Source organism: Tiliqua scincoides, chromosome 6 (genome assembly GCF_035046505.1).
Source record: "Tiliqua scincoides isolate rTilSci1 chromosome 6, rTilSci1.hap2, whole genome shotgun sequence".
In the NCBI taxonomy this organism is placed as follows: domain Eukaryota; kingdom Metazoa; phylum Chordata; class Lepidosauria; order Squamata; family Scincidae; genus Tiliqua; species Tiliqua scincoides.
The window spans coordinates 39,213,555-39,233,187 of NC_089826.1; the positions used below are offsets into that span (position 1 = coordinate 39,213,555).

Below are 19,633 nucleotides of genomic sequence, written 5' to 3' on the forward strand. Positions count from 1 at the left end.
CTGAAGGGGCCACCATTCTTTCTTTTGCGTGGACTAGTTAACACTTCAACAGTAAGTTTTTTTTAATCTACAAAATAATTATTGGTACTATATTATAAACTATTTAAAATATTTAAGATTTAATAAAATTAATGTTCTTTGTACAAAATATACATGTGTCTCCTCTCTACTACACAGTAGTAGAATGGAGATTCAATTGTTCATCATATTGTTGCTACCACTAGATGGCCTCAACTCCATTCAGCCTTAAAAGACTTCCATATTCTTGCAGATGTCTCTTCTCTGATACTTTTCTCACAATCGCTTTATAAATATCTGCATAAAAAGAAGAAAGATTATTTGTCTACCTTTACAAATCAAATGAAAGTTTACAGCCACTACTCCTTTAATACTTTTACATATGTTTTGACAGCTTCCTCCCAATCTCTCTGTAAAATCTTTTGGCAGTCTAAGGAATATTTGCAGAAAAATATTGTTGAATTTTATGGACTAAACAGTGTTAAAAGGTTCTGCATGAAGATGTTACATCAGAGGAATTAATGGTAAGATCCCTGCCAAGTCACACAAATTGTCAGTGGTTCTGAAAATGCTGCGTGCTACTGTGCTTAACTGTGTACGGAACTGACTGAATGGAAGAGAGCACAATCTTATTTGTTCTCTCTGAGCACAAGCACAGAATGCTACTGAATGGGCGGAACAGGAAGACCTCAAACAGCACCACCAGGACTGGCTCATCCATGAGGCTGGCTCTGGAGGTCACCTCCTATCAATGGACTGACAGGAAGTACCCATATCCAGCCACCTGTCTCCACCAGCCCTCCTGTTTCTGATCCCTAGATGTAAAAAGGAGGGGAATGGAACTGTGGGGGAGCAGAAAGGGGAGGGCTAAGACTCCCTGGACAGGCTGTTCTAACGAGCCAGCTGGACTTTCCTTTTCCCTGAGAAACCGGGGAAATCCTGGATAGAATTTGGACTTTGAGATGTGCGTTGTTGAGAGGGCACTTTATGGACTATGGTCTTGTGAAGCAACCTAGCTTTTGTTATCTCCCAGGAAGCAGTAGTGCTTTTGTCATTGTTTAAGAATAAAGGAACCCAAGAAAACAGTCTCAAGCCTATGTGCTTTATGTCATAACCTTCAACCCACAGACAACCTATGCTCACCACTTGGGACAGAAGCATGTGACACCCCCCATAAACTTATAAAAACTCTGACCACTTAACAGAATATTCTTTATATTCAATGCAGAAACATACAATCAACTTTGTATCCAAGAATGTAATTTACAACTCATGGTGCAATCCTAATTCCCAGTTGAGCCAGCGCAGCCATCCCTGTGCTGGCTCAGAGTGTTGCAAACATGCCATAAGGTACTTTTGCGATGACTTGTGATCCAGCTGCGCTAGCATTAGGGCCTGTGCTCGCCTGCTGGCTCCGCATCCAGGAGCAACACCAGCTGGCACAAGTAAGGTTACACTGGGCAGCATGGGCGTGGGGAAGGAGGGCGAGGAGGCAAGGAGGGGTCGTTTCTGGGCAGGGAAGGGCAGAATGATGGGGGTAAGATCAGGTCCAGGAGAGGGGTGAGGTCAGGAGAGGTCTCCACCGCCATAACATAACACCCTTCCTGGCCCGCCTGGTCCTACATGTGTACTAGCTATATAGCTGGTATGGATCCAAGAAGCCCCGCAGGGACAGCTGGGGCTTTACTTAAGGTAAAGGGAAATATGTCCCCTTACCCTGAGGGGACCTCTAGCTGCATTGGATGCAGTGTAGGCCATTTGGCCCCGCTGCGCCAGCACAATTTACGACTGGACCTCTCGTCTTAAAGCTTTAAGACTGAGGGCGCAATCCTAACCCCTTTTCTCAGTTCTTTCCAGCACTGGCATAGCGGTGTCAATGGGACGTGTGCTGCATCCTGCAGTTGGGTGTCACTCACGGAGGCCTCCTCAAAGTAAGGGAATGTTTGTTTCCTTACCTCAGAGCTGCATTGCCCTTATGTCAGTGCTGGAAAGCACTGACATAAGGGGTTAGGATTGCGCCCTGAGCTGATAAAAGGATTTCTTCAGCTGCAATCGTATGCACATTTTGCTGGGAGTATGCTCCACTGAACACAACGGGACTTACTTCTGGGTAGACAGGTATGGGATTGAGCTGTAATAAAATAATAAAATGAGGCCATTTATTTTATTTTAATAAATAAAACCTAAGAAACGATGACATCGAAACAAACTACCATTTCCCCAGAACAAAGTCTTATTGAAACTTATCTTTTGACAAATTCACTCTCCCTACATACTTACTTCATTTAGTAACACCCACATGGGAGAACTGGAATGGATAGATAAACGAACAGCTTCTATTCTTCCAAAAACTGGATTGATGTTGCCAGTTGCTACTCCTTTTACAAATGCACCTATATGTAAATGAAAATATTAGTACTGATACATGCTGCAATGAAATTATTTTGCAACTATAATCAACAAGAGCAGTTTATTACACTTCAGGAAGGGATAAAATCAAAGAATTACACAGGAATTGAAAATTACATTCTTCAGATAATGAGAGTATTCCTGGTGAGAACAGTCTTTTTTTTTTTTAAAGCAAAAACCATTCTCAGCTGAGGCAGACTTTGAAAGAAGTAAACCATAAACAGAAAATACATCACAGAAAAACAATTGATCAAATACTTTTTGGAATACTGCCAAAAATACTGAGATGATTTAGGGCCAAAACCTATCCAACTTTCCAGTGCTGGTGCAGCAGTGCCAACGGGGCATGTGTTGCATCCTGCGATACGGAGACAGCCACACAGGCATCCTCCAGGTAAGGGAACATTTGTTCCCTTTCTTCAGGGCTGCATTGTGCCTGCACCAGCACTGGAAAGTTGGATAGGATTGGGCCCTCACATGGGTATGCTGCTGGATTCAAGCGGCATACTGGTGCACTCTATTAAGTACTTGAATCCTGTAGCATAAGAGTGCAATATAAATAATGTATAATGCAAACCTGTGACTTTTCCTTCCAACCAGTGAAGGTTTTTCTTCACTACTGCGATAGTACTTAATAGTACTGCTATAGTGACTTTTCCTTCCAACTACTGTAGTAGTCTGAAATATTAGGATATTTTTTCCTCTTTTCTGACCATAGAGCTTTGTATCTGAAATCAAGGAGTGGGATGAGGCCACTCACTTTCTAGTTGCTATTATGATGCTGCCTACCATTTCAGTCCTTGCTACGGCCAAATGAGTTATGAACAACAACAGAGAAAAAGCTATTAGACTTACACATTTGTATCGCTGACCTACTAACTGGGAGGAATTTATGCAGCCCAAGTGAGCATTGGTCCCTGTCCATGAGACTTCTTCCCTGTTTAGCTAACAGACAATCACTGCTGATTTTGCATCCATTTAAAAAAATTTAACTACATGTAACCTTACCACAGGATTGTACCACGTAGCACAATCCTGAGCTGCACTTGCGCCGGCCCAGGAGGGTTGCAAACGTGCTGTAAAGCACATTTGCACCTCCTCATGAGTTGGCAAGGCCGGCGCACAGAGGCGCACCAGCCTATGTAGGCTGGAATAAGCCTTCAGAGGCTTTGGGTCTTGCATCGGCCTCAGAAAGACCTCTAGAGGTGTTGGAAAGGCACTTCTGGTTTTTATGAAAATCACTTTTTACAAGAACACCACTTTTAAAAGATGCTTCTTTGCCTGGTTAGCAGAGCAAAAATGCCTTCTGTGAGCAAAGGAGCAGCTTGGATCCATTTTTTGAAAAACCTACTAAAATGTCAACTATACAGAAATGTAAGAAGTATCCATCACAGAAATATGTTTTACCTATTTGTAAATATCCATCTTCAGTTATGTTTTTTAATATCTGTGAATTGCCTTCTATACGTTGTAAATCTCTCTCCTTCAAGAAAAAGCAAGACAATGAAGAAAATCACCACTGGTTTTTAGTATGGAAAGTTTTCTTTGTAGCTGTCCTACTATTCTGAGATGTTTTCCTCTCTGTACAGTAGGAGAAAGGCATGTCAAAATTCTGACAAGCCATCCAATACTGAACTACTGCCCCTTTCTATTATCAGCATCACTGAAGGACTGGGGGGGGGGATGGACACAGCACCAAGCGGTCACAGGCCAGCAAGTAGCCTGTGCTCACCACTTCACTACCTTTACTGGGGAAACCAGTAGGTTTAATTGCTGCCACCATCCAAATCTAGGGAGCCCAGATGGAAGAAGCTACCCTAGTAAAGACCCTCTTCTAGAATAATAAAATTTTTTACCAAACTCTAGTGAAGTTTAAGCAATTTAAGAGATGTGGCAACCCACTCTAGTGAGCTAACACCAGGCAGATAAAACAGCAAAACATAAAATATTTATTAAAGGTAGTAGGAACAAATGTAAATGTAAATGCAAAGGTTGGGGTGGTGGTGTGGCAAAGAATTGGCATGGAGATTTCAAAACAAGTTGAAAAGCAATAGACAGATAGTTTCCTATCCCAATACTGCTCACAATCTAAAAAGATGAAGAAGAAACACCAGCAAACCACCTCTAGAAAATACACTATGCTGGGGTGAAGAGAGACATTTGCACTCATTCACTCACCCTCTGCTAAATATAAGAGGAGCACCTCTGTCCAGTTCTCCTGTTTGGTTGACTGAATTTCCTTTTTGCCAGCAGTTCTTAAATATGAGTGCTTACTGGAGCTGACCCCAGTCTGCAAATAGGCTATTGTCACCAGTATAGCCAATTTCTTTTTTAATTCCTTAAAAAAGAAATGCAATTTCTCTGGCTTTCCTACCTTGGAAGCCTGCCCACCCCCGACTGAACAGGAGATTCAATTCAGTCTGTCACCCTGAAGCTACCATGGCTGTCAGTCAATCTGATACTGGGGTTTACACATGCAGCAGAATAAGGTGGCAATGAGGGCGCATAATGGACTGTACCACTTCAGAGCATAGGTGGGCAACACTATTTTAGAATACAGCCCCATATAGGAAACTTCCTGCAGCTACAAAGCTAGCAGATCACAGGGAGAAATATTTTAGCCTTTGATTTTCTATTCGCAGAACGTTTTTAATATAAGGAAGCAATAATGTGTAATCCATTCTACTATTTTATTCTGTTGTATATGTATCCTTCGCAGCTCAAGGGCGGCAGTCAGTGCCAGTGGAACATGCAGTTAGGATTGGGCTAGTAGTAACCTTAGGCCACAAACTGGTGGAGGGCACCCACTTCCTACCATCCCAGTTTGAACACCTCTATCACTCTTCCCATTCACTGGGTTTGAAAAGAAGAGGAAATGTAGAGAAGAGAAGCATGGTGGGCTACAGCATCTCAGAAAGAGCAGAAAGAAGATGAGGACTGGCAGAAACTAGCACATCCCCAGTTAACAGGGATGGCATTTTGTATGTCACCTCAAGCAACATAAGAGGGAGGTCCTTGGTTTTCAATGACATGACTGGGAGGTCCTAGGCTGTCAATGGTTTCTCCAAATGATGATTTGGAGAAAACAGGAAAGGGAGGTGTCTATTTCTTATCAGGATGTTTACAAAAATATCCCCTCCAAATTCTGACCCACAGGCTGGATCTGGTGCATCCAATGATCATGTCCAGGCATGGTGGACATGCCATTCTGGCATGAAGCAACCTGTTTTTGTGCCATGACTTTGCAGACCCTTGCATCAGTTAGATGCTTCCACTGGAAAATTGGGGCACAGAGCCTCCTGGGGCAATTGACAGCAGAAGTGGCTACCCAGTTTTATTATTATTATTACAGTATTTATATACCGCTTTTCAACAGAAAATTCACAAAGTGGTTTACAGAGAAAAACAAACAAACAAGTAATAATAATAATAACTTGGTATTTATATACCGCCTTTCTGGTCATCGGATTACTCCTCTGACTTTATTCAAGGCGGTTTACATAGGCAGGCGTTTCTAAATCCCTCAAGGGGATTTTACAATCATACAGCTCCCTATCCCAGAAGGGCTCACAATTTAAAAAGATGCAAAAGAACACCAGCAGACAGCCACTAGAAAAGACATGCTGGGGTGAGGAGGACCAGTTATTCTCCTGCTAAATAAAAAAAGAGCACTGTCGTACACTCCCAGGGTTTTGGGGTGCTCAGAGTTCTTGGTTCTCGAACCCTAGAGCCCTCAAGGACCCCTGTTCGATAGTACTGCCACCACCCTGTATGTGCCAGTGTCTCAGTCCAGGGACACCAAGACCCTCTAGGCTTAATTCTATCCCTTGCAGGCACTGAGCACTTTCTTTAATTAAAGCCTCAGTCCTCAAGTTACTAGTCCTCAATTAGTATTTGGTAGCTTGCTGAACAGCTAGGAAGGATTCTGAAACTTTGTCCCCCATAGACAATGAAACAACTTAGTAGAAGGATTTTTACTTTATTAATTACATAGGGTTACATAAAGTTACAAAAGGCAGCAAGTGCTAGAGGCATAAAACTTCTAGGAAACATATCAGTATAAAAATAACTAACTAGCTATCTCTATTATTCTCTAACTCTCACCTGGGTCAGCTTTCTTGTGTAGATCTTTCAGCCCCAAGTCACCTATAAGGCCACATGGCCCCGGTGGACCAGGCTCTCGCTGCAGAAAGTTGCACCCACAACCTTTTCCACCAAAAAAGACTCCTGACACCCCCCTTGGGCTTTGTTCTTATACTTCTCAGGCTAACAGGATGGAGGTGACTCTGTACTTATTTAAACTGTCCAATCAGAAACTCTTGGGGACAGAATCTTCCCGAAGTGGGGCTGGATGCTAGCCCTCTCAGCTCTCCCCCTCCCTACTGGAGATCTACAGCTGCATTCCCTTCTTGATGGGCGCCTTTCTGTCTGTGTAGGTGCTACATTATCACCTTCCATTGAGTTGTTAATTCCGTTGGCTGTTGTTACTCACATCCTTGCAGCTAGGAACTGCAAGCCACTTCTCTGTTACTGGTTTACTTTGATTCAGGCTCTACATGCTACTAGGCCTAAACTGAAAATATTCATGACAAACACCCACTTAAAAAGTGCCTCTTACCCAGTTCGCAGGGGCTGGTATGAGGGTCTGCAAAGTCATGGCATGAAAATGGGTCACTTTGTGCCAGAACGGAAAGGCTTTGACATCACTGCACCACACCCAGATGCAATCATTGGGTGCACTACAGGCCATGGTTTGGATACTGTTGCCCTGCTGACTTGAGAAAGCAATCCTCCCATTATCTAGAACAACTGGCCAGGAAAATTAAGAGTAACTTCTCTCTCTCTAATCTTATTAATACATTGTGAAATGATGTATATTACTGTGGGAGTTGAGATACTTACATCATGAAGTAAAATCTCTACAGAAGTATTAAACAGCTGATCTCCAGGATGGGCCATATTTCCACTTTTAAATAAGTAGCTGCAAAACACATTATTTCAGTATATTTACATGCATGACTAAATTTGTCCATAATACTTAGCATGCAGGTCTACAACTCTAGCTCTAGCTCTAGCATTCATTCCTTTGCATAGCTTAGGAATGGTGGAAGGAACGTAAGCAGACAAAACAAGACATATAGCAGTTGCTAGTAGCAGTTCCTGCTCTCCACCAAGGTAGCTCTTGGTAGATCAGAGGAGTAATGGAAGGTGCTTAACCCTTTCCTCACAGTTCATTTTTCCCATCAAAGATCTTATCCAAACTGTTTTGTCCATCTGTGGGGGAAATAAGCAGCTTGGGGAGGACAATTTTTGTTGCAAACATTTTTCCTAAGGAAATGCTCTTCCATCATTTAATGCCTACCTTGCTATTTTCAATGGCTGCCAAAAACGAAACAAGATATAATCTCCAGCCATAGGGGCTATAGCCCAGAAACATTCCACTCCTTTATAAGCCTTTTCGAGAGTAAAGTCCTGGTAAACTTTTAGACTGGTAGAAACTTCTGCAGGAGGGTTAGCATGTGCTATAAATAATGAATTTTTCTCAAAATCTTTGTCCTGTCAGGTATAAGATGAATGTTATTCAAAAATAAGGAGGTTACAAAAACAATTTTATTGCAAAAATAAATGGAATAGAGAAACTGTCACTTTCATACTCATAACATGTTTTGGGCTATCATTGTGTTACTAAACATTCTGCAAATTAAAACCATGGTAATCACTAATGGGATGTAAACTGTATTCCATTCAGGTGACCTGTGCACATACAGTTTTTGCATACTCCCCTGATTGCAAGTACAGAACCTGACCACACACTTGGTATGGAGTGCATAGGAACTGTGCAGACAGTCTAATGAACATGTGTAGGTTGGGAATGAGGCCTGATGCTGCAATTGCACTCTTCCCCTTACACAAGTCACTCTATGTGCATAAGACATCAATAGGGCTTATAAGTATCAAGTGCAAGCATCAGGTCTTAACAGACATACAAAGCAACATCTCCTATGTATAAGCTATTCCATAATTTTAGCCACGGGGGGGGGGGAGGGGGAAGAGATCAAGAGGTGGTTTGCACAAGAGGAAGGGCACTATCACTCATGCAAGTAGGAACTGCGACTTCTACCAAGAGTGCCCTCCCTCTGCATCCTTCTGCCATCTCTACCTACCTAAAGCAAACTCAGGTGGTTGCCCATCAGTTTGTATGTGATATGCTGCCACCCATTGGAAAGGAAATGGTTTCTAAGTACTTGGAAGACTCCCTAGATACACAGAAGTAGTTGAGTCTGATATTAAGAGAAAAAGAAAAGGAAAAAAAATCACACAACCAAAACAGATGATGTGAACTGAGGAACCTGAGGAACCTCAGTGACCTACAGAGTCATTGAATGTTGAAGTGACAGCTGGGAAAAAAATAGCAGAACAAGGGGGGCAGTCAGGGAGAGGGAATTGGTCTGCTTGAATCAACTGGCCATTAGGGTTGAGGAGATACAAGATTATCTTGCACTAAACTGTTTCCCAAGCATTGGTGGCTGGAGCAGGGAGTAGGGGTGAGAAGTCTCTGCTCCAGGAGCAGAACACTGCTCATGGTTCTTGGATCTAACGCCAGGGCGTATAAGCCAGGGGTGATCATATCTTACTTGGGAACAGAAAAAAATGGAGACATGAAGTAGTAGTGAGACAAGGATCAGAGTACCAGTGTCAATGAAGGGTTCAGTTGTTTGCTGGCAGGTTCCTTACAGGGCAGTGGTCTAAGTTTGGCATCGGCTCACTGTATCCTCAAAGTGACTCCCTGGTAAGTGACTCCCATTGCTGGCTGACCAAGAATTCCAACAAAAATATTTCTCTGCTATCTGTGGTCATCTGTACAACTTAAGATCATGGATTCAGAACAAGAAAAAATCTGAAGGGATGTCTTACTTTCAACTGCTGTATCTTTCCAGCTAAAGATGAGTGCAATCCCACATGCTGAAAGAGAGATGGCTTATAACGGATTCGCAAAAAGGCCTTTTGTTTGTCACAGTGATTCTGGAAAGGAGACAATTTTGCATTATAAATAGCAGAGATAGCCACATACAGATGTATTTCAGCTCCTCTTAATACTTCATCATGCCTACTAATAGCAGGGTAACAGAGGGCACAATCCTATTCAACTTTCCAGCTCTGATTCAGCCGCAATGGCGCCCTGAAGTAAGAGAACAAACATTCCCTTACCTTAAGGAGGCCTCCATGACTGCCTCACCACTGCAGGTTGCAGTGCGTGCCCCATTAGCAAGGCTGCATCAGTGCTAGAAAGCTGAACAGGACTGGGTCAAGAGTTTCTATCAGCATGCAAAACAGGGCCACATGCAAGGTAGTGGTTTTTATGTATTTGTGAGACTGTAAATATGTAGAAGTAGATAAATCTGAAAATTAAGAAAAAAAGAAAAAAACAACACACGACCAAAACAGCCTCATAAAAGCTGGACATGCTCAGCAGTCCCGGGAGTCACAGAATGTTGAGGCGTCCGATGGAACAGAAAAACAACAAGATAACAGGGAAGGGAAGGGAAATGGAATTGACCCACATAAGCCAATTGAGCAATGGAGTTGGGGAGATGCAACATTCTGTTGCAGGTTTCACTTGTAACATTGTACTACAAACTACATTTAGTCACATGTGAACAAATTATCTGTATCAGGAGGGTGGGGGGAAGCATAGGATTGGGCTGTGAATATGTTTAAAATCAACTAATCAATAATTACACAATTGTTGATTATTAGTTTCTGAAATCTGGCTCAATTAATTATTTTCAATTCATACTGTACATTTGCCTGATAGCTATCAGCAAATCTCAGTAGCATAACAATGATGTTTGTGTGGTCCTGGGATAAAGAGAAGGGGAAAAGGAGGGCTCCTTTTCTGTCTGTTGAGTAGGCACTTATCCTTGTTGGCATCCTTCAGTCTTGGAAGACTATGGTATTGTGCTCTGAACAGTGGTTCTGGAATAGAGTGTCCTCTCCAGTGTGTGAAGCCTGGGTAAAGTAGATATGGAGGATAGACTGTTTCCCATGCAGCAACTCCCCCCTCTCCACGTCGCTGAAATGGTCCAATGGAAAGGCAGAGGCCAATACAGTTGGTTCCAGCGGCGTCGCAGGAGTTGCCAGAACGTGACTGTGTTCAGCCATGAACTGCCTCAGGGACTCCGGCTCAGGATTTTGCCTCGAGGTTGACTTCTGAAGCCTTTTCTTTAACTGGATGTAGCCACAAGGCAGTGGAGGTTTGGGATCAGAGTTTTCCTTCTCTCAGATGAGCTGCCTTCCCAGGCTAACGAGTCCCATCTACCCGGTGGCTGTTTAGTAACCTCTTATGACAAGTACAGCCAAACTGAGGGCCTATTCTTATCCCCCTAACCCCCAAGGTAGGTAGGCACTTATACTGCAAGTATATACTGCAAGTATCTATTACACAGGCCTACAAAATTGGGGGTCAGAAACGTTTTTCCCAAACTTTATGGTGGTTTGATATGAATTTGGGGTGCCAATTCCAAAAATGGCATCCGTTTTGCCCTATCACGTCTAGTTTTGGAGATACAGTATAGCCTCATTAGTGAATGGTTCAAGCAGCTTCCTCATGAGGAAGCCATGATGTAGGCTTCCTCATGAGGAAGCTGCTTGAACCATTCACGAAAGAGACTATGCTGTGTCTCCAAAACTAGACGTGATAGGGCAAAACGGATACCATTTTTGGAATTGGCACCCCAAATATAACCAGGAATTGGTGTAACATTTAAGGAAGCAAAATGTGTGTTGGCCTGTGTTATTACTGCATAGCAGTTCAAGAAGATAAATAGTACAGCAGTGAGACTTTGGAATTTCAAGAAAACCATGTTTTATATTTTATGTACATCTATATATCTGAAGGCACCTTGAGATTAAGGCAGTATTATCAAAGTTTATAATACAAATATGGATAATTTTCTTAAAGTTTATTAGCCCCCATATAGTAGATCCTGGGTACAAAGGTACTGAGATGAGGTTAGTCAGGTTGGGAACTGGCCAAGGGCTCATCCCTACCTGAGAGCTCAATCAGCTGTGCTAATTCTGGAACTGCCAGGAGAGATGGGCAGCCCAGTCTTTTCCCCGGGGGAGCCGCTGGGTGCAGCGAGGCCAAAATGGCTATCACTACATCTAGTGGCACTGCTGGGGCTCCCGAAGATCTCCTCAGAAGAAGGAGACTTTCAACCCCTTCCCCTGGGGAAAGCCTCAAGCCCTGCAATGGGGCTTCTCAGGTCTGCACCAGCTATTTTGCCGAGGCAGACTTGAGATCCTCCATGTTGAACTTTGCATTCCGACATGGAGGATAGGATGCGACAGAGCAGGGCTCTGCCAGTCTCACCCCTCTCTCACACCGGTTCCTCCCCCTGCCCTGCCCTGCCCTGCCCTGCCCTCCCCAGAATGCCTCCCTCTGATGCCCGTCACCTAGAGCAGCTCTTACTGTGCTCTGGGCAATGTCCATCGGGCGCTGGGCTCAGCACCAATGGGCACTGGGCTGGCACCAGTGCTCAGTCCTCTCTGGGTGCCGTGAACATTAGGGTACATTTGCGACACCCAGTGCCAGTGCTGGAGTTCAGTACTGGTGCTGAGGTAGGACAGGATTGGACCCTAACAGCACAATCCTATTATCTTCTTGAACCAGCGCAGCCATGACTATGCCGGTCAGAGTGTCAAAAACGTGCCATAAGTAGGGCTGTTTAGGAATGGTTTTTTTTCAGATTTTGTGATTTGTGCTAAAGGCTGAAAGTATTTTTATTCCAAGTTCTCATTTTTATTAATTTTAACCACTTTAAAAAGCATATTATGTAGGTGATATAGTGTCAGCAGATGCAGCCACAGTATTATTTCTAACTGGAATAGCACTCTATTTTAATTTCTGGGAAACATCTTAAAACACCTAAATGTGCTGTTTTGAGCTTTTATGACTTTTAACAAAAAACACACACATGCACACACAAAAACACTTCTAGCCATAATGCATGTGTGTGGCTATTCAGGAGCCAGCAGTGTTGGCATAAGTTATGCGCTGGCCTGTTGGCGCCACATCCAAACCTAGCACCAGTCAGAGCAGGTATGATTGTGCTGCATGGTGTGGAGGCTTGGAGGGCTGGAGGACAGCGGAACATGGTGAGGATTGGGCAAGGAGGGGGCAGAACATGACACATGCCATATCTAACCCACCTCCCAGCCTGCCCGGTATTACACCAGGTTCCCTGTATTTGTACCAGTTAGACAGCTGGCACAGATCTGAGAAGTTCCATAGGGATGGCTGAGGCTTTACTCAGGGTAAGGGGAAATATATCCACCTATCCTGAGGTTTTCTGCTGCTTCCTCAGCTGCATTACTTGCAGTGCAGGCTGTGTGACCTGGCTGTGCCAGTGCAGCTTAGGATTGTGACATTATAATTGTGTCACTGCCACTGGTACACCTAACACTGTCATGGGACTGTAGCGATGTACAGGCACTGAGCTTTGAGATGTCTTTGCATATTTGGCAAACCTGGCAGGCACACCTGCAACTGCGCAAACGCTTTGTTGATATGTTGAGTGTTGAAAAGCCAGTGCTCTGGAAAATAGTAGAACGTTATAGAAAGAGCTAGCCTTGAAAATGTTATGGAGAAATCATATCTATGGAATGTGTTTGTGGATAAGCTAGAGCCGGCTGGTTACAGCCAGTATGAATCTCAGCATCCTTTTGTAATTCCCCTATTACGTAGCCTTATATCATGTGTTTTGAGACTTAATAAAAAGCTGGGTCAGGAGCCGAGAGAGACACACTTCTCCCTTGATTTCATTCCTGCTCCTGCTTCCAGCCATTCTGCACCTCTCTGAAACCTGTCTGTTGTCTAATTCTTTGCCATGGCTTCTCTGCCACACCAAAGCAGCATCTCGAGCTGCTTCCCAAGTAGCACTAAAATGCTACATGGGACCTCTGGAAGACACACCTACTGGCTGATGGGAAGAGCTGTTGCTGCTTATAAGGTGGAGAGATGCAGCAGACCAAATATGGAATAGGGGCCCTAGGGCAGAGTTTTGCCCCTGAAATTGGCACTGCCTAGTAAACAGAAAGAGATGTTACACAAATGTGTGTCAAAAAGAGCCAGGATGGTATAGTGATTTGGGACGTGGAGTGAGACCTGGAAGATCCAGGTTCAAATCCCCCCTCAGCCACAAAGCTTCCTGGGTGACCTTGGGCCAATCACTTTCTCTCAGCCTCACCTACCTCACAGGGTTGTTGTGAGGACAACAGGAGAGGAGCAGCTGTGTACACCACCCTGAGCTCTTTGGAGGAAGGGCGATATAAAAATGTGAAAAATAAATAAATGAAAATAAAAAGTGTTGTCTCTTCTGAAATGTAATTTACATTTTAAAATGTAGTTTTTCCCCAAATGCTAAATACTTACTGTTAAAAAATGTAGTACTTACTGCGTTTTTCTCTGGGTGGCAAACTTTAACCCAAAGTAAGTGGTCTAGAAGCCAGTCGATCGGCTTATCTTGGTAGAACATTAAAAAAAATTCGACTATCAGCGGTATGTCTCTGGTTTTGAATAATTTTCCTGAAAATAATTTTTTAAAGGAAAAAGTCACAAGTTGACTTACAATACAGAGTAAACCAAAGAAGAATGATCAACTTACTTGTTCAATACCAGTTGGTATTTTAAACTAGGAACAAAGGCCACAATCTTGCTGTACTAGAAGTATGTACATGAACCCTTAAGAATCCCCAGGAAGCTGATATAGTAAAACAGTTTGGCTGAAAGTGCTGTTGGATTCTCTTGTGCTGTTCCTAACCTACAGCCCAATCCTATGCATGTCTACGCAGAAGTAAGTCCCATTAGAGTAAATGGTGCTTACTCCCAGGAAAGCAGGGATAGGACTGGGCTGCTAATTTCCTATTTCACTGTCATTCCCCCTTGTTCTGGATGTGCTGTGATGCTTAAAACTGGACACAGCAAAGGAGGTGCTCTTGTATCTCGGTTCAGTGACTAGCTGCAATTGTTAGACCTCCCACGCCCCCAGAGTAACTAGCTCTGTGTATCAGTGGCACAGGCTCAGCATGTAGTACAGTATCATGGCCAAAGAGTTTATTTCAACTATCTCACTTTGGCCAAATTCAGGGCATGACCCAACCAAAGCTGAGCATCTCTAGCTCCACTGATTTCAATGCTCAACTCTCCAATGAAGTCAGCATGAGACACGTAAGTGTTCAACTTTGACCAAATTGCATTCACAGTGTCATTTACAACCTGTAATACTGCCTTAACTAGACAGTATAAGTCTGGAAAGAACGGTAAAAAAAAAACTAGTTAACGTTATTCCTAGTAGTTAAACTTGTATGTCACATGGTTTTAAATGCATATTACAGGAACAAAGTACCTGCTACCTCAGGGTCAAACTACCCAATCTGTTAATAGTGCATGGTTTGGCTCGGCATGGTTGATTTGTTTTATATATTTATAAACTGAATAATAGCCAGGAGTGGAGATGGATCAAGATCAGCCTGTGACATGGAAGAAAGGGTATTTAGTGCTCTCTCTCACTGTTACCATGCTGACCAGGACCAACCTCAGACCTCTTGCCACTGGAGGTAGTATACCAAATGCAGCCCCCCCCCATAGTAGGTGATTTGCCAGCTACATCTCCTCCCAGTGGGGGGGACACAGGTGGGTACCCCCCAAAAGTCTGTTGCCTAAGGCAACTGCTTCAGTTGGCCTTACAGATGGGCCAGACCTGGTGCTGATAAAAGTCATATCCATGAAGCTGCAGGTAAAGAAGGAAAGTTTCCATTGGCACAGTTGGAGCTCCCTCCTGGATACAATTGTCAACCTTCCTGGACTGGCCTGGAGTCTCAAGGAATCAGCATCAAATCTCCAGGAGACTGCTAAAAACAATACTGGGGATTTTAATGAGCTCTTCTTGGCAAAATAATGTTATAACATATTGGGGGGAAAAATCTCCAGAAATAACTTCAGCCAGAGTTGGCAACCCTACTTCTATTGCCAACACTCTTTAAAGAGTGTGATTTTCTGAACTGTAGTGCAGCAGGAACAGAGCCGTCATAGATTGCCCTGGCACCCAGTGGCAGTGATGTTATGTGATGTCATGATGTCACTTCCGGGTTCTCCCTGAACTAGAGGGTACTTAATGTGACCACTTGTGCACCCTATTTCTTCTCCTCTGGAGGCTTCCAGCTTTCACAAGAGAACAGGCTATGCAAAGTGGCCACAGCCAGCACCACCACCTCCTCCTCCTCCTCCAGGGAGAACCCAAAAGTGGCTGTGTTTTCTCTTCCGGGTTCTCCCCAAACGAGGCGGTGTTGGTGGCTTTGTGTGCCCCACTCCTTTTCCTCTCTCACAGCCCCTCCTCCTCAACTAGGGCACAGCTTGGGGGAAGCCATGTGCCCCCACTTAGTGGAGCACCTGGGGCAGGTGCTCCTCAAGCTCTGCCCTAGTTATAGCTCTGAGCAGGAAATATGCCTTCCCTGCATGCTGCAGCTCAGATGTATATCCCACTCCTACTGCTACATTGTGCCAGACAACTGAGACATTGAGCTCAGTATCTACCAGGGCTAGTTTCTCCATGGTTTCTGATAGGTCTCTCTTAGACCTACCTAGATATGCTGGGTATTGGATTTGGGTCCTCCTGCATACGAAGCATGTGCTGTAGACTACCACTGAACTATTGCCCCTTCTTCAGTATAGATATAGCCCCATCCTCTTCCTAAAGCACAGTGTTAGGAATTCAGGACCTACACAGTACTTTGCAGGCTCAGGCCCAGTGACCTGAGTGCATGTCTGTGGTGTTTCCACGCCTTGCCACCTCCTCCCAAGGGGAGAGGTCCACATCTAAGGTGAACCTAAGGGGAGTGACATCTTACCTCTCAAGCAGCCAGGAAAAGAGGCTCAAAGTATGGTGAATGTGATGCACAAAGGTTTATTTACACAGTTCACTGGGGGAGAGTACACATGAGGACTCTTTCTTAACCTTCCAAACAATATCCAAGTAAGGCAAAGGACAGCCTGTCATTCATGCAGGTGGCAGTTTTACTCAGTTAAGTCCTGATAACAGCAGGGTGAGAGCAATAAGAGATTAGCTGCTCCTCCCATGAAAGAGGATCTGCAGGGTCTAGGCCAGGGGTGTCAAACATGAGGCCCAGGGGCCGGATGCAGCCCACGGAAGCTTTTTATCTGGCCCTCACACTCTCACTGCTGAGCAGTGCTGAGGTATTACTGCTGTAAGCGCAGCCCACATGAAAATTGGGCTCTCTCATCTCTTGAAATATGATCAAGATTCGTGTATTTTCTCGTCTGTCATTTGCAGTGAATGAGCTCCTAAATGAGAAAAAGTGCTTGTTTTCGGTTATGACCTGTTTAATGACATCACTTCCTGCCTAATGACATCCAATTGATTTGGTAGAGAGATGTTGTGGGCTGTGACGGCCCCCTAAGCTGCACAGAGTTCCAAAGGGCCATCACAGCCCACAATATCTCTCTACCAAATCAGTTGGAGGCAAATCAAAATGCCTGACATTGGAATCTCATTTCCATGTCCCCATAATCTGATCTATGTTCAGAATATTTCCAAGAAACAAAGACAATTTTAATAATTATATACTTATCAATATAAGCATATTTTGTATGTGATAGAAAAAAAGCATTAAGATACATTGTGTTACTTATTTTTCCCAGATGGCAGAACACACAGCTGAGGACTGAGAACAAAGCAGTTGTCACTGAGAATTGTAGCTGCTTGGACAGTTTGTTGAAGAATAGTGAATATTTTAATGATTAATTAACGTTGCACTCCTGTGCACATTTACCTGGAAGTAAACCTCATTGAACAGAAGTTTGAACTTCTGGTAAACATATATAGGAATGTGCTGTAAAAACAGTTTATTTTTGTAATGCAAGCAGTGCATCTCTCTTGCTTAAACTGGCATGCCCTAATTTCAATATTGCTGCTATTCTTACCAATAAAACCAAGTTGAGAAAATTCAAGGATCATCCAGTCCTTTGATTCCTGTTTTGTTACAAAGTTTTTAATATCCTCTGTATATGATGGTTTAGCTATAATATCATCTTCTAGCTGGAAAAAAAAACAAACGTTTTTCAGCAGTAGCCAAAGCTCACAGATTTTAGAGACATTAAAGATAATATGATCTCTTTCAGGAAAAGAAAAAAACTTTTTTCAGCAGTAGCCAAAGCTCACAAGATTTTAGAGACATTAAAGACAATATGATCTCTTTCAGGAAAAGAAAAATAAAAGAAATAAGGAAAGGAAAAGAAAATGATAAGAGGGCACCAATATAAATATAAGACACTTTTGTTCTCCATGAGCAGTTAACAGAAATGAACACATAGAAACTACATCACTGTATACTGGAAAATAGATTGGAAGAACAAATGCAACATTCAGTCACCCAGCTGGCGGCATATAAAATATCACAGGCAATTGAGTGAGAAGATAGACAAATTATCCAAGCTGGAAATACTAGCAAATTGATAAATGGGTTGCAATAATGATAAAACAGAATGGACAGCAAAACATATTTGGATTGAGAAGCAACTGAAGGAATGATATCCATGAAGAGATAACTATTATTATTATTATTAGGATTTCTGTCCTTCCTTTCTCCCTTTAGGGACCTTTTACAGCTTACAAAATGATACGAACAAGCCAACACATGTAAATGAAATGCAAATATGAAAATAATAATTATTAAAAATCCATATATACCATGTTTCAATAAAAAAGTTAAGTCATAAAATCATAAAATAAATGAGAAAGGTTCCTTGTTCTAAAATGGTTTTAAAAAATCTACTTTGAAAAAAGGTAAAAAAGACAACTGCAAACAGTCATTGAAAAGGATGCTATGCTGAGGTGAATAGGGACAGCTGCTCTCCCCCTGCTGAATAGTAGTTTTCAAGAACCACTACTTGAAAAGATGCATCTTAGGCTGCAATCCTAGCCACATTTACTTGGGTGTAAGTCCCACTGACTACAGGTTCAACCTTGTTATACACAGATTTTTTATAAATGGATTTGATGAAACACAAATGGCCACTGCAAATGAGAAGGAATGTGCTGACCTCTGGAGAAGGGGAAAAATGCAACCCTTTAAAATCACACTTTAAAAAACTGCTTTTCTTACTGCTGCAGAGAGATAGTCATACAATTGATCATTCCATTCTGCAGCTGAGCCAAGCAAAGGTATGGGGTCCTTTGCATTTCTAATTCCTCACTGCCTCTCTACAACAGTAAGAAAGGCTGTTTTTAAACCACAATTGTAAAGGGATGCACTTTTTAATTTTTTTAAACTGCTTTTATTTAACACATTTTATGGTATCAGCAGAGAGTCCCATAATCAAACCCCTGCCAGATGTTGAGGCACAACCTTATTCCATTAGGAGCAATGGAGGGGCAAGAAACCTAGAACTGGGTCTTTAATTCTATTTTTCCACTGTTTTTTTACCCACAATTTTTTTGTATCCACTAGGGCAGCTGTTTTCAACTAGTGTGCCACAAGGCAGCCTCAGGTGTGCTGCGGGCCCAGTGGACAGCAGCCGCTGGCTGGAGAAGCGGCTACTTTGACCCTCAGGTGGCAGCAGCGAAAAAGGAGCAGCTGCAGCTGCTTTGCATCTCCTGCTGCTGAGCAAGAGGAAGGCTGCAATCCAATCCTCATTTACCTGGAAGTAAGCCCCATTGACTATTATGGGGCTTACTTCTGAGTAGACACACTTAGGATTGCATATCAATCCCTTGTCTGCCCTGCATGCTGATTGGGCAGCCAGAAGAGCTTGGAGGAGGTCTGGGCGGGGTGAGGGAGTCAGGGCAGACAAGCAGGTAGGAAGCCAGGGAGTCTGCTGAGGCCACCAGCCTAAGAATGGGCTGGCTGAGGGTTCAGGAAAGTTGCTTTTCCTTGCCACAGTTGCCTGCATTTCCCCAAAGCATCCCTCCCTCCCTTGCCTTTGCCTTTCAGAGGAAGGGTGTTGGGCCACAATCCTGTCCACACTTTCCTGGGAATAAACCCCATTGACTGTAATGGAACTTTCTTCTGAGAAGACATGCCTGGGCTGGGCTGGGCTGGGCTCTCAAGTTCCTCTCCTAGCCCCACTTTCCTGGGAGTAAGCCCCATTGACTATAATACTACTTACTTCTGAGTAGACATGCCTAGG

General features: G+C 43.3%; 1 protein-coding gene across 1 annotated transcript in view; it reads right to left on the reverse strand.

The window, feature by feature from the left end:
• Positions 1-210: 210 nt before the first annotated feature.
• MGAT4D (MGAT4 family member D) overlaps positions 211-19,633 on the reverse strand; it is a 55,930-nt gene continuing 36,507 nt past the window's right edge. Inside the window, exons 8-15 of the mRNA XM_066632466.1 lie at positions 17,429-17,543; positions 13,884-14,014; positions 9,343-9,450; positions 7,790-7,983; positions 7,309-7,408; positions 3,835-3,874; positions 2,299-2,411; positions 211-315 (exon numbers count right to left, since the gene is read on the reverse strand). Coding sequence (XP_066488563.1) covers positions 295-315; positions 2,299-2,411; positions 3,835-3,874; positions 7,309-7,408; positions 7,790-7,983; positions 9,343-9,450; positions 13,884-14,014; positions 17,429-17,543 — 822 coding nt within the window. The 3' untranslated portion in view covers positions 211-294. The remainder of the gene's footprint in view (positions 316-2,298; positions 2,412-3,834; positions 3,875-7,308; positions 7,409-7,789; positions 7,984-9,342; positions 9,451-13,883; positions 14,015-17,428; positions 17,544-19,633) is intronic.